This window comes from Eubalaena glacialis, chromosome 11 (genome assembly GCF_028564815.1).
Source record: "Eubalaena glacialis isolate mEubGla1 chromosome 11, mEubGla1.1.hap2.+ XY, whole genome shotgun sequence".
Taxonomy (NCBI): domain Eukaryota; kingdom Metazoa; phylum Chordata; class Mammalia; order Artiodactyla; family Balaenidae; genus Eubalaena; species Eubalaena glacialis.
In genome coordinates, this window is record NC_083726.1 from 93,624,846 (window position 1) to 93,640,856 (window position 16,011).

A 16,011-nucleotide genomic window follows, 5' to 3' on the forward strand; every position below is an offset into this window, starting at 1 on the left:
GATCTTTTGTGTTGGGCTTCATTCATTTGGCATGTTTTGCAGATTCTGAGAGTTTTGGTTTATTGGAGACATTTAAGCAGTCTTACGTATTACGTATTAAGCAGTCTTATGTATTATGTATTAAGAAGTCTACTATGTATATTAGAACTCCCAAACATTTTTACATTGTAATCTGGACATAAAAATTACCTCTGAAGGCTTCGGAATAGACTCCTTTTCCTGTTCAAAACAACAACAGTATTTAAGATTGTTATAGGAATCCTTTATCTAGTCAGAATTTCTCACATATATATAATTCAACAAATTAAAATAAATTTACATCTATTCCTAAGCTACAAAATCTCACCTTCATTTATTTCCTACAATGTTTTATTAAAGTCTCCACTTTCGGCTTTACTTTCAATCTTTTATACTCATATTTCTTAATATTTATCATTAACTATGGTATCTAATAATTTTCCATTATTGAAACCACAAACGGGAAAAGATGAAGATCCCTAAATGTTTTCTTCTCAGGGTAACAGACAGAAGAAACACAGGACCAACCCCGTCTGATGACTCTTTCTTCAGATTGCCCAGGCTGCTAGACTTTTGCAGACTTGAAGTTCTAAAAATAACAATAATAACAATTATGGTTAATAATAAGTGGCTCCACCATTATAAAGCAATTATACTTCAATAAAGATGTTTAAAAAAAAATAATAAGTGGCTCTGGTGTCACTGTTTCTAAGTAGAATGCCTTGGAAAGAAACTAAGATTGTATGTGAGTGGAAACCTGGAAATAAAAGAAAATCTGGATTTAGGCAGTCACTTATGTGCTTAACTAAATTATAATGTTCAGTTCTTTTAAAAGCAGGGGTGGTTAACGGCCCTGCCAATAACTCTAAATGTTCCGCACATGTCAGAATAGCTGGAAAAACACTTAGGACTATCCTGTGATGTCAATATTTGAAAATAAACCAGTGTTTTCCACGGATTAGTGGCGTATCCTTTGCAAATACACGTTCACACCGGGGACTTTTAAAATACTCATGTACTTTTTATGTATAATCATCCTAATGAAAATACAGGACAAAAGTTTTACTTTCCAATTTACAAAGGAATCAATTTTCTGAGTCTGGCAAAGCACTTCATTTTACAGTTCTAATCAAGCATAATAGAGGAATCCCTATTGTTGCCTATAATAACTCATGTACAATCCTAGTAAAGGCAGAGTGACAGTGTGAACATCTGGAGAGCCTTTCTCTTTCACATAAGTAGCATTCAATTATACGGAGCTGGTGTTACTCAAAAACTGAAGGCAGGAGTATGTGACCAGTTTAAAAACAGAGCGAAAAAAAGTAACATCTTTGCTCTAAGACACAGAATAATATACTACACCAACAAAACCTTTAAAAGGCATTTCTCATGTATTTATGAGTAAATAAGTTGCTAGAAATGTTGACTACCAAATACAGTAAAAGATAACGGAAAGCAAAGAAAAGATCTCATCTTTGAGTACTGCTCTGAAAATAGATTTTCCTAATGTAATCCAGACATTAACTTGGATAAACTTAGCTATTAGGTCAGCTTATTAAGTTGAAAGTGCAAAAAACCATGGCAGCCTTGCCAGCCATCACATCATTCTCTACGATGCTTTTCTGATACACTTATATCCAGAATATAAGTCAGTACAAAAATGAAATTAAAAGCACTGAACTTCAAGTGAAAACTGATGAAGAAAGGCTAGGATGGCAGAAACCTGGCATGAGATAATGGTAAAAGAGCGAGTGTTGATGTGTTACTTTACAAACCCCACTCCACCCACCCCCCCCAACCTGATCATTACGGCTGCATTAGTTCATTCATGCCTCAGAGTCATTTGCTTTTAATACTAAGTCATTGTTAGTGTAACAGAAGCTTCCTCTTTCCCAAGCATCAATCATATTTTTTTACATTTGATAAAACAGAACTTACGAAAGACTATCGCACAGTTGAGTTTCAACAGCAGAACCAAGGATTAGTTTTCCATCACTAAAATATTAAAGAAGAAAGGTATTTATGAGTTTCATGAAAAAAAAAGACCATATATATTCCAGCTGAACAGAATTGTCAAAAACAAAAAACTGTGCAAGGACAGTTATTTCTCTCTCTCTTTTTTGATATTCTATTTAATTTTACTTGATCTAACTGTAAGATTAGGCAATTAATTTGGGAAGATGGTCCCCCCAAATTCTATTTGCCTACAGAGGAACTACTGTATCCCTCTCCTGTCTCCTTCACAGTGTCTTCCAAACAGCCTCAGGCACATACATGACTGCCACTAGTCTGCTTGCAATCCTTTGATGGCCACCTATGACCTAGGATATAAAATCCAAGTTCCCTAAAATCCCTCTCTAACCTGATCAGCACACCTCCCCAGCCTCATCTCCAGTTACTTCCTACTTCACACCTTTTATTTTAATAATACAGAACTGCACGGGGTTCCCTGGCACAAGTCTTGCTGTTTCTTGCTTCTCTGGGTAAAAGATTATGTCTGAAAATAGCACCCCTGCTTTTGGTGGATCTACTTTTCTGGGTATTTATATTGCAGTTAGATCATAAATGACATATACTTCTCCTCAAATGAAGTCTCTGGCTTAGGAGGCAATTTCACTTTTTCAGAAGTTTCCAAGCCTTTAGATGCTGGCAATAATGAAGAGATTGAAACTTGCAAGACGCTGGTGTGGAACTGTAATATAATAATAAAAGGCCAAAAATCAATCCAACAAACAAACAAAACACAAGCCACAGAGTAACAAAAAATAAATAAGACAATTAAGTGGTCTATTTATGGCTAAAATTTCATACACTTGTGTTTAGAACTCTATTCTTATATTTATAAAATGGTTTCAGGATATAAACATCTGTAAGTGTTAATCAGAGAAAACATTCTGGAAGAAAGTAATTTTTGAACTTGCTTCTGAAGAAGACACCGAATATTGAGAATAAGACATAAAAAATACCATTAAGTAAGTTAATAGTAAAATCTAACAACTTTAAGCCCCGGTTGAAATTTTGGCCCTGACACACTTGCCTAAGTGACCTTGACCACAGGCAATCACTTAACTGCCTTAAACTTAGGCAAGTCAGTTTTCTCCTCTGTAAAATGACAATGGCAATGCCTACCTTACAGGGTTGCAATGATTTTAGATGAGATTTGGTTAAAGAGTTTCGTAAACAAAGCACGATTTCCATTTTAATTTCTACCGTTAGTCTAATATAGAACATTGGTCAAGCCACTTAATTATTATTCTATATGTGAACAAGCTGACTAACTTCGATGAACAGAATTGACAAAAAGTGTAATTAAAACAAATTATAATAGACCTTGTGGCTACACTACTTAAACCATGTTGATTAATAGTAACAGTATTACAGCAAAAACAACAAAAAAACATAATACATTTCCCCCCAGAAATGCTTTGTATATCCTAAGGATGGATTTGGTCAAAGGATTTCTAAACACTGGTTTTCAGTAATTTCTGACAACCAGAGAGGAGTTAGATTGTGAGCCACTCCATGAAGCAATAAATGAAACACTTCAAAAAATATTCCAGTAAAAAAATGAGTGAACTCACTTCTGCAAGTCAACCAATCTGCGACAGCTCTTGGCTTCTGCGAGTCAGCTAGTCAGGTAGGGACTCACACCAGGAACACACTTCTGAATGCCAGCCAGTCAACAACAGTCTCGCCTTCACAACCACACATAGCTGACGTCAACTCACTCCTGCCACTGAGAGCCCAACCCCTGAGCTCCTGGCATCCTAAAAACCCTCCATATGATCCACTCAAAGAGAATGTCCTTGACCAGCAAAGTTCACTTACTTAAATAAGCAATAAATTCAGCTTGGTGATTTTTGTTTCAGTTACTGAGTGGTATTCTCATCCTGTGATACTATAAAAGGTTATAAAATGTGGAGTCTGTTAAAGTAACTAGACTGGGCACAAGATGGAGTCACTCATGCTAAACCCCATGTTAGCAAGCCTGAAAATAACTAAATTTTCTCTGCTTGGCTCTCCCAGAAAAGGAAGGCCTAGGTCAACCAGTCAGCACTTCCTGCTCAGCACAAGTTACCTGGCTGGGCCCCAAGACCTCTCTTTGCTCCATGTAAAGAAATAACCCTGCTTTAACCAATCAGCAAATGCCAAGTAAGACTTCTCTGTTTCTGCTCCCTTCCACCTATAAAAGTCAAGGGGATGCTGCTGGATTCATGAATTGCTGAATAAAGCCAACAAGATCTTTAAAATTTACTCAGTTGAATTTTGTTCCTTAACAAGTCATATTATTATAAAATAGGAGATTATTTCACTATCATTTTTTTCAGTTTGAATCTTTATGATTCATCCTGGGCAATTTATTTAGCCACCATCCCCGTTTCCTGAAGTGCATGTACTTCCTTGGGTTCCTAATCACAGGGAAAAATAGCTACACTACCAGACTGACCCATTCTCTTGATTTCCTTTCAAACTTTAGGGCTTTCACTCCATGCTCAAATCACCCTTCTGGCTTTTCTTTTAAAATGAGGCTGAACACCCTCAATCCTCCTCAAATCATTCTTATCCCAAACTAAAAATCTGTGATTAAACTACAATTCACATAGCAAAGACTTCTTTTGGTAAGGATATGAGATTCTCCAGGTGTATCCTCTGTAAAAGCAGCCTCTTTCTATAAATGTAGCACATGCCTTGGCTACCATATGTTATTTTTTTCGTTCAGTATAAATATTTAACAATTAGGGGATTTTTGACGGTGAGGCACAGCCACCCCCTGCCTCTGCAGGAGACCCTCCAGCGCTAGCAGATAAAGAAACAGAAGCCAAAGACCTGTTAGCAGGAAAGTCAGCACTGGAACTCAGGACTTTTGACTGCAGAGACCACCCACACACTTCCACGTCTTATGTCTCTCTCAAGGCCCAGCCCTGTCTTCTGAAGAGAGACCGTGTGGCTGACAGGGTCTTGGTGCTCTGGCTGGGTGTCAGGCCTCAGCCTCTGAGGTGGGAGAGCCGAGTTCAGGACATTGGTCCACCAGAGACCTTCTGGCCCCATGTAATATCAATTGGCAAAAGCTCTCCCAGAGATCTCCATCTCAACACGAAGACCCAGCTCCACGCAACGACCAGCAAGCTCCAGTACTGGACACCCCATGCCAAACAACTAGCAAGACAGGAACACAACCCCACCCATTAGCAGAGCGGCTGCCTAAAATCATACTAAGTTCAAAGACACCCCAAAACACACCACCAGACGTGGACCTGCCCAACCAGAAAGACAAGATCCAGCCTCATCCACCAGAACACAGGCACCAGTCCCCTCCACCAGGAAGCCTACACGACCCACTGAACCAACCTCACCCACTGGGGGCAGACATCAAAAACAACGGGAACTATGAACATGCAGCCTGTGAAACGGAGACCACAAACACAGTAAGTTAAGCAAAATGAGAAGACAGAGAAATATGCAGCAGATGAAGGAGCAAGGTAAAAACCAACCAGACCAAACAAATGAAGAGGCAGTCTACCTGAAAAAGAATTCAGAGTAATGGTAGTAAAGATGATCCAAAATCTTGGAAATAGAATGGAGAAAATACAAGAAACATTTAACAAGGACCTAGAAGAACTAAAGAGCAAACAAACAATGATGAACAACACAATAAATGAAATGAAAAATTCTGTAGAAGGAATCAATAGCAGAATAACTGAGGCAGAAGAACAGATAAGTGACCTGGAAGATAAAATAGTGGAAATAACCACTGCAGAGCAGAATAAAGAAAAAAGAATGAAAAGAATTGAGGGCAATCTCAGAGACCTCTGGGACAACATTAAATGCACCAACATTCGAAATATCGGGGTCCCAGAAGAAGAAGAGAAAAAAAAAGGGACTGAGAAAATATTTGAAGAGATTATAGTTGAAAACTTCCCTAATATGGGTAAAGAAATAGTCAATCAAGTCCAGGAAGCGCAGAGAGTACCATACAGGATAAATCCAAGGAGAAACACGCCAAGACACATATTAATCAAACTATCAAAAATTAAATATAAAGAAAAAATATTAAAAGCAGCAAGGGAAAAGCAACAATTAACACACAAGGGAATCCCCATAAGGTTAACAGCTGACCTTTCAGCAGAAACTCTTCAAGACAGAAGGGAGTGGCAGGACATATTTAAAGTGATGAAAGGGAAAAAGCTACAACCAAGATTACTCTACCCAGCAAGGACCTCATTCAGATTCGACGGAGAAATCAAAACCTTTACAGATAAGCAAAAGCTAACAGGATTCAGCACCACCAAACCAGCTCTACAACAAATGCAAAAGGAACTTCTCTAGGCAGGAAACACAAGAGAAGGAAAAGACTTACAATAACAAACCCAAAACAATTAAGAAAATGGTAATAGGAACACACAGATCGATAACTACCTTAAATGTAAATGGATTAAATGCTCCAACCAAAAGACATAGACTGGCTGAATGGATACAAAAACAAGACCCGTACACATGCTATCTACAACAGACCCACTTCAGACCTAGGGACACATACAGACTGAAAGTGAGGGGATGGAAAACAGATATTCCATGCAAATGGAAATCAAAAGAAAGCTGGAGTAGCAATTCTCATATCAGACAAAATAGACTTTAAAATAAAGACTATTACAAGAGACAAAGAAGGACACTACATAATGATCAAGGGATCAATCCAAGAAGAAGAGATAACAATTGTAATTATTTATGCAGCCAACATAGGAGCACCTCAATACATAAGGCAAATGCTAACAGCCATAAAAGGGGAAATCAACGTAACACAGTCACAGTAGGGGACTTTAACACCCCACTTTCACCAATGGACAGACAATCCAGACAGAAAATAAATAAGGAAATACAAGCTTTAAATGATACATTAAACAAGATGGACTTGATATTTATAGGATATTCCATCCAAAAACAGCAGATTACACTTTCTTCTCAAGTGCTCATGGAACATTCTCGAGGATAGATCATATCTTGGATCACAAATCAAGGCTGGATAAATTTAAGAAAATTGCAATCGTATCAAGTATCTTTTCTGACCACAATGCTATGAGACTAGATATCAATTACAGGAAAAAAACTGTAAAAAATACAAATATATGGAGGCTAAACAATACACGGAGGCTAAACAATACACTACTAAATAACCAAGAGATCACTGAAGAAATCAAAGAGGAAATCAAAAAATACCTAGAAACAAATGACAATGAAAACACGATGACCCAAAACCTGTGGGATGCAGCAAAAGCAGTTCTAAGAGGGAAGTTTATAGCAATACAATCCTACCTCAAGAAACAAGAAAAATCTCAAATAAACAACCTAACCTTACACCTAAAGCAATTAGAGAAAGAAGAACCAAAAAAATCCCAAAGTTAGCAGAAGGAAAGAAATCATAAAGATCAGATCAGAAATAAATGAAAAAGAAATGAAGGAAACGATAGCAAAGATCAATAAAACTAAAAGCTGGTTCTTTGAGAAGATAAACAAAATTGATAAACCATTAGCCAGACTCATCAAGAAAAAAAGGGAGAAGACTCAAATCAATAGAATTCGAAATGAAAAAGGAGAAGTAACAACTGACACTGCAGAAATACAAAGGATCATGAAAGATTACTACAAGAAACTCTATGCCAATAAAATGGACAGCCTGGAAGCAATGGACAAATTCTTAGAAAAGCACAACCTTCCGAGACTGAACCAGGAAGAAATAGAAAATTTAAACAGAACAATCACAAGCACTGAAATTGAAACTGTGATTAAAAATCTTCCAACAAACAAAAGCCCAGGACCAGATGGCTTCACAGGTGTTTTCTATCAAACATTTAGAGAAGAGCTAACACCTATCCTTCTCAAACTCTTCCAAAATATAGCAGAGGAAGGAACACACCCAAACTCATTCCACGAGGCCACCATCACCCTGATACCAAAACCAGACAAAGATGCCACAAAAAAAGAAAACTACAGGGCAGTATCACTGATGAACATAGATGCCAAAATCCTCAACAAAATACTAGCAAACAGAATCCAACAGCACATTAAAAGGATCATACACCATGATCAAGTGGGGTTTATCCCAGAAATGCAAGGATTCTTCAATATACACAAATCAATCTATGTAATAAACCATATTAACACACTGAAGGAAAAACCTATATGATCATCTCAATAGATGCAGAGAAAGCTTTCGACAAAATTCAACACCCATTTATGATAAAAACTCTCCAGAAAGTAGGCATAGAGGGAACTTACCTCAACATAATAAAGGCCATATATGACAAACCCAAAGCTAACATCGTACTCAATGGTGAAAAACTGAAACCATTTCCACTAAGATCAGGAACAAGACAAAGTTGCCCACTCTCACCAATATTATTCAACATAGCTTTCGAAGTTTTAGTCACAGCAATCAGAGAAGAAAAAGAAATAAAAGGAATCCAAATCGGAAAAGAAGAAGTAAAACCGTCACTGTTTGCAGATGACATGATACTATACATAGAGAATCCTAAAGATACCACCAGAAAACTACTAGAACTAATCAATGAATTTGGTAAAGTAGCAGGATACAAAATTAATGCACAGAAATCTCTTGCATTCCCATACACTAATGATGAAAAATCTGAAAGAAAAGTTAAGTAAACACTCCCATTTACCATTGCAACAAAAAGAATAAAATAACTAGGAATAAACCTACCAAAGGAGACAAAAGACCTGTATGCAGAAAACTATAAGACACTGATGAAAGAAATTAAAGATGATACAAATAGATGGAGAGATATACCATGTTCTTGGATTGGAAGAATCAACATTGTGAAAATGACTATACTATCCAAAGAAATCTACAGAGTCAATGCAATCCCTATTAAACTACCAATGGCATTTTTCACGGAACTAGAACAAAAAATTTCACAATTTGTAGGGAAACACAAAAGCCCCGAATAGCCAAAACAATCTTGAGAAAGAAAAACAGAGCTGGAGGAATCAGGCTCCATGACTTCAGACTATACTACAAAGCTACAGTAATCAAGACAGTATGGTACTGGCACAAAAACAGAAATATAGATCAATGGAACAGAATAGAAAGCCCAGACATAAACCCATGCACATATGGTCACCTTATTTTTGATAAAGGAAGCAAGAATATACAATGGAGAAAAGACAGCCTCTTCAATAAGTGGTGCTGGGAAAACTGGGCAGCTACATGTACAAGAATGAAATTAGAACACTCCCTAACACCATACATGAAAATAAACTCAAAATGGATTAAAGACCTAAATGTAAGGCCAGACACTATAAAACTCTTAGAGGAAAACATAGGCAGAACACTCCATGACATAAATCACAGCAAGATCCTTTCTGACCCACCTCCTAGAAAAATGGAAATAAAAACAAAAATAAACAAATGGGACCTAATGAAACTTAAAAGCTTTTGCACAGCAAAGGAAAACATAAACGAGACGAAAAGACAGCCCTCAGAATGGGAGAAAATAGTTGCAAATGAAGCAACTGACAAAGGATTAATCTCCAAAATATATAAGCAGCTCATGCAGCTCAATATCAAAAAACAAACAACCCAATCCAAAAATGGGCAGAAGACCTAAATAGACATTTCTCCAAAGAAGATATACAGATTGCCAACAAACACATGAAAGGATGCTCAACATCACTAATCATTAGAGAAATGCAAATCAAAACTACAATGAGGTATCACCTCACACCGGTCAGAATGGCCATCATCAAAAAATCTACAAACAATAAATGCTGGAGAGGGTGTGGAGAAAAGGAAACCCTCTTGCACTGTTGGTGGGAATGTAAATTGATACAGCCACTATGGAGAGCAGTATGGAGGTTCCTCAAAAAACTAAAAATAGAACTACCATATGACCCAGCAATCCCACTACTGGACATATACCCTGAGAAAACCATAATTCAAAAGGAGTCATGTACCACGATGTTCACTGCAGCTCTATTTACAATAGCCAGGACATGGAAGCAACCTAAGTGCCCACTGACAGATGAATGGATAAAGAAGATGTGGCACATATATGCAGTGGAATATTACTCAGCCATAAAAAGAAATGAAATTGAGTTATTTGTAGTGAGGAGGATGGACCTAGAGTCTGTCATACAGAGTGAAGTAAGTCAGAAAGAGAAAAACAAATACCGTATGCTAACACATATATATGGAATCTTAAGAAAAAAAAAGTTTCTGAAGAACTTAGCTGCAGGACAGGAATAAAGACACAGACGTAGAGAATGGACTTGAGGACACAGGGAGTGAAAAGGGTAAGCTGAGACAAAGTGAGAGAGCGGCATTGACATATATACACTACCAAATGTAAAATAGATAGCTAGTGGGAAGCAGCCGCATAGAATAGGGAGATCAGCTTGGTGCTTTGTGTCCACCTAGAGGGGTGGGATAGGGAGGGTGGGAGGGAGACACAAGAGGGAGGAGATATGGGGATGCATGTATATGTACAGCTGATTCACTTTGTTATACAGCAGGAACTAACACACCATTGTAAAGCAATTATACTCCAATAAAGATGTTAAAAAAAAAATTAGGGGATTTTTCCCTCTAAAATAGCTCTTATTCCTTAACTGATTCCTTGGGTTCTTTTCCTTTCCATTTTATTGAGATATAATTGACCTATAGCCACTGTATAAGTTTTAGGTGTACAGGATAACGACTTGACATACCTGCATTGTGATATGATTATCACAGTTGAGTTTAGTTAAACTAACATCTATCACCTCATACAGATACCAGAAAAAAAACATTTTTCCTTGTGATGAGAACTGTTAGGATCTACACTCTTAGCAGCAGCTTTCAAATATACAATACAGCAATGTTAACTGTAGTCACCATGCTGTACTTTACATCCTCAGTACTTAGTTATAGCCAGAAGTTCATACTTTTTGACTATCTTCATCCAATTCCCCTTCCCGCTAATTCCTTATAACGGCGTATTTTAGCTCTCTCTTACATTTAAAAAAGAAATGCTGCTTTCTCCTTGAATTCACTTTCATTCAATTCAAATTTCATATTCTCATTACATAATTATGAGCAACAGATATAAAAAGTAAAGATGCCATTTGATTCTTCTTGCTACTTACAATAAAATGTTAGAAGAGAGGTGACCAAAGAAGCAACTGTTAAATATAAAGGAGCCAAGATTATTTACTTGAAAAATTAAACTGTTTCTCATTCCTAGTCTCCCTAGATGGAACATTACATATTAAAATTCAGAAATAGTTTCAGGGCCAAGATGAAGCACAGGTGCTGTCAGGAAAACAGTCTTAAGGTGAAGCCACAGGTGTGCCTTTGTGAAGACAGGAAAATTCAAGGTGGTGCTGTCTCATTGAACCTTTCAAAAAGATCAAAAACTCTAAAAACAAAGGGAGATCCCATAGTGGCCTTACAGGGAACCTAAGGCAGTAAAGGGCTTTTTGTGAAGATATTTGCGGATATACTTTTATCTAATGGAGTGGATTAGGCTCAGTAGTTGTGGCGCACGGGCTTAGTTGCTCCGCAGCATGTGGGATCTTCCCAGACCAGGGCTCGAACCCATGTCCCCTGCGCTGGCAGGCGGATTCTTAACCACTGCGCCACCAGGGAAGTCCCTCTAGTTGCTTTTTTCAAGTTTAACAAAGTCAGGGGGAAATTTTCTTCCATGATCTTTTTTAAAAAAAAACTGAAAGCAGTCACTGTTTATTAACTGACCAGATTACAAAAATAATCATGGTAGACATCTTAGTTCATCCTTCTAATAGACCTGTTGATCTGGTCTACCCTATTGCCAACATCTCTACCTTCTAAAAAGTGGGTGGTCTTTTTCTTCACTCCACCTCATGAAGATAATTTGAAGGGCCATAGGAAGGCGTTTGCTTCTTTGAAGCATTTTTCAACACTACAGATCCCGTAAATCAGATCCTCCAAGCAGATGACGCCATATTTACCAAGAAATCAATCAATCAATGTGTTATCTGTCAGGGCAATTTTTTGTTTTGCCATAACTACGCTTGTAAATCAGTTCACTTGCTGACTTCAGGTTTGTGTACCCCCAGGCAATACATGGCTCCACAATCCCCAGCATGTTAACTGAAGTCCATCATCTTTCACAGTTACCATCACAAGTGACTAAAATAAATTTACGTAATCTCACTTTAGCCCCACTTTACTTATTCCCTACTTATTCTTTAGGAAGTAGATTATAATCTAGTACTGAAGATGACATCCATCTCCAAGGGATTCATATGTCTTTCCTGAATTACATAAGCGGTTTTGACATTGCCCGAGTGTTTATTTATTAATAAAGAGAGGGAAAAAACACACATTTCAAATAAAGACCCGGAGGTCACAATAATTGCCAGGACAAAGCAAGTCAGTAACCCAACTGAGAAAAGAACCCATGTCTTTGATGTTATCAATGGCACTTTAACTTTCAATGACAGAGTCTCTTTAACATGAAGAAACTATTGAGTTTATAAATACCTCTTCTGGAGCACTTGTGTTAAATGGGTCATGACTGGGAGATCCCATTACCGGCGTAGATGACAGGTTTTTCTCCAGATCGCTAAAGCCCTGTGCATCCAGCAAAGTGGAGAAGGAACTGGAAGGGAGCAGGTCTTCAAAGTCGCCATCTTGGCCTAAGCAACGACAAAGCGGAAAGTGGACACCAGCAACTTTTCATTTTTTACTTTTGGAGGAAGATAAGAATCCCAATTATCTTGAATATAAAAATTTTTCTGATCTTTAAAAATCAAAGAGTCAACTCCTGGCATCACTTGAAGAACAAAAACGTGGGACCTAGGAAACAGCATCTTAAACTGTGGGCACCTAAGGCCCAGGGACTCTTGGGCCACGTGAGTATCCAGTAGTGGTATTAGCAGAGATATTAATTACTAGTGGTTTAATAGACACAATCATAGACTCACAGCATTGATGTTAAAAGTTAACTTAGTCCAACAACCCTCCTGTAATTCTGTGTCAACATTTGGGGAAGGGGATCCTTTTTTGCCATTCATTTCATTTTAAGGTAGAAAGAATGGCCTAATGGAGAGAAGGAACCACGTAACCAGCAAACCAGCAACTCTGAGAATTTTTTTACATCTCTAGAAATGAAAAGGATTAAGTGCTGAACAACAGTGTCAGATATTCTTTTTTTACAAACAGAATGGTCCTTCCAACTATTCTCTGAATAATACAAAATGGCAAATCATAAGATACTAACTAGACATAGCTTCTTAATTTAGGTTTTTATTAGATTTTTACTCTAATTTTATTAGAATTTAGGTATTCTTAAAATTGCCTGAGGATTACCTAAATAAATATAAATCCTAGTGAGAAATCACTGTTTACATAACTCTTCAATAGAACAGGACATAATTTTCAATGGTTTATAAAAATCTATCCTGCTGTACATGGTTAAAAGCTATCTCTTTTGATTATGTATTTATATGCATAGAAAAAAAAGGCCAGAAAGAATTACATGAAAATGCCAGCAATGATCATGCCAGTGCAATTTTGAGTGATTTTTTACCCTTTTTATCTGTTTTCCAAGTGTCTTACAATGTAGTCTAATTACAGAAATCAATCTGCTCTTCCTTGATTTTTAAATATTAGAATTATAGTGTTGAGATTCTATAAAATCAAACAATGTTTTAAATGCTATGACTATGTAAAAATTAATTACTTGAGAATTTGCAGTATTCCTTAGGAGACTCCTGTGAAGGTTTAGAAAATGGTGAGTGGTAAGAATTGTCATAAGTCTACACTGATAATTAGAGGTTCATTTGCTCATTCTGATATTTATAAAGTCTTAATAATAGGCCTTCTGGACAAAAAGATGAAGATCCATTTTTTTCAAAGATCCTGGTCTAAAGCAGAATTTTCTTTCTTTGTGAACCCATCAAGATTAAAATTTCAAAATCCGAGTGTCCCATGAGTACCTTCCAAAAGACTTATTTATTTCCAGCACTTACTTTTTTTTTTTTTTAATAGCTACTGATATGTGTAATTCTAGGTAATTCCTTTTTTTTTTTTAACATCTTTATTGGAGTATAATTGCTTTACAGTGGTGTGTTAGTTTCTGCTTTACAACAAAGTGAATCAGTTATACATATACATATATCCCCAAATCTCTTCCCTCTTGCATCTCCCTCCCTCCCACCCTCCCTATCCCACACCTCTAGGTAGTCACAAAGAATCGAGCTGATCTCCCAGTGCTATGCGGCTGCTTCCCACTAGCTATCTATTTTATATTTGGTAGCCAGCACTTACTTTCAAAGCAAATAACCCTAACTAGGCAGTGCTAATGAACAAGAGAACTTTCAAAGTTCTTCACATTTTTGTGTGTTTCGAATGACTCCCAAAGCTTTGTCACATTTGTGGATGGCCAACTGGCCCATCAGCAGATAAAATAATAATAAATACAACAAAATGCATACTATCTTTACCTAGATGTTTTACAGATTTTTTTAAAACACATTCAAAGCTGAACACAATCCTCCTCAACCACTTCCATGTTCCTTCTCTAGGCTTCCCCCTCTTGGTAAATGGAACCATCATCTGCTAGTTGCTTTAGTCAGAAATGTTGATCTTTCTTGAGGCCTTCTTCTTCTTCACTCTCCTAATCTAATTCATCACACTATCGAGTTGATTCTAACACCAAAATACATTTCCGATCAGCACCATCAGATCTTCCCACTGCAATACTGCAAGGGCCTCTTGATTGACTTCCCTTCCTTCCAACACTGCTGGAATAGTCCCAGCGGGCCATAGTCCATGATGGTCCATTTGTCACAAAGATCATGCGGTTGACTTGTTCAGACCATTCAGTGGATCCCTCTGGGCTCGAATAAGAGCTGAACCTCTCACCTTGCATGACCCGGCCGTGCTCACCTCTATTATCTCATCTTGTCTCACTCTCCCCCCTGCTCACTACCTTCCAGGTACACTGGTCTCCTTTTGTTTCTTAACAAACACACCAAGGTCTTCTTTCCCCGAGGTTCTTGCAGGTGCTGTCCTTCTTTCTCTCTGCAATGTTACCTAATCAACTCCGTGGAGAGGCTCTCTCTGGGCAACCAACCAACAGTGTACTCATCAGCCGACACACTTTCTGGCAGAGAACAGATGCCTAATAACATCACTGAATGAATGAAATGAGCCACCTAACTTGAAATAATGGATATACTTCATGAAAGAAATTGAGGCCAAATGTAAGAAAGTTCATAGCCACTTAAAAATCAAGTAAAGCAGAAAAGTCTTTAGAGCTACACTACCTTTTTTACCTTGGGCCAGTACCACTGTATCTTGCATTTTCTTGTACCTGTTCAGGCACTGTCGAAGATCTTCTATTTTCCGATCCTATTAATAAATAAATTATCATCTTTAATATTATGATTTTAAAACAACAAAAGTAATTGTGACACAAAGAATAAGTAGACATGAATTATTTACATTATTCAAAGAATACTTCTAAACTTTAGTAAAACTGGTAATGTCCAGAATATTTTGCCTACGTACATCAGAGACATAGAAAAAGTACCTCTAAATTTAGAGATCCTATCCTTCAGCTGCCATCTTTAAAAAACAAAAACAAAACAAGGTAATAAGATACAAAAGGAAACAAAAAACAAGAAAAAAATCAACTTCATTTACTCTCCTCTCTAACATAAGTCAGAGCTTGAAAGAAAGATCTACACCTGCTATCTTTACCAGCTGCCATTAATCACCATCTGGCTTTTCCCTTCTCAAAACACTCCACCAAAGCTGCTTCAATTAGTGATCAGTGGCCTTCTCTTTACTAAAAACAACAGACACTTTTCATCCTTTTTCTAATTTGACTTCTAGATGGCACTTGATTGACCCCCACTCTTTCCTTCTTTCACTTTTCTCTCCACTCTTTCTTTTCTTCTGTTTTGATTTGTTAATTCCTTGACCAGATAAACATTCTACTTCCATAACCC

The 16,011-nt window shown here is 37.3% G+C and overlaps 1 protein-coding gene across 7 annotated transcripts in view; it reads right to left on the minus strand.

Annotated features, from left to right (window-relative positions):
• The window catches only part of PPFIBP1 (PPFIA binding protein 1), a 174,409-nt gene that overhangs the window by 17,940 nt on the left and 140,458 nt on the right, over positions 1 to 16,011 (minus strand). For 5 of the 7 annotated variants that reach the window (XM_061206709.1, XM_061206708.1, XM_061206707.1 and 2 more), the window contains 6 exons: positions 15,325 to 15,409; positions 12,536 to 12,690; positions 2,595 to 2,710; positions 1,957 to 2,013; positions 547 to 607; positions 190 to 219 (listed from right to left, as the gene is read on the minus strand). In XM_061206709.1, the coding sequence (XP_061062692.1) occupies positions 190 to 219; positions 547 to 607; positions 1,957 to 2,013; positions 2,595 to 2,710; positions 12,536 to 12,690; positions 15,325 to 15,409 (504 nt within the window). The remainder of the gene's footprint in view (positions 1 to 189; positions 220 to 546; positions 608 to 1,956; positions 2,014 to 2,594; positions 2,711 to 12,535; positions 12,691 to 15,324; positions 15,410 to 16,011) is intronic. The other 2 variants (XM_061206710.1, XM_061206706.1) reach the window with 1 other exon arrangement.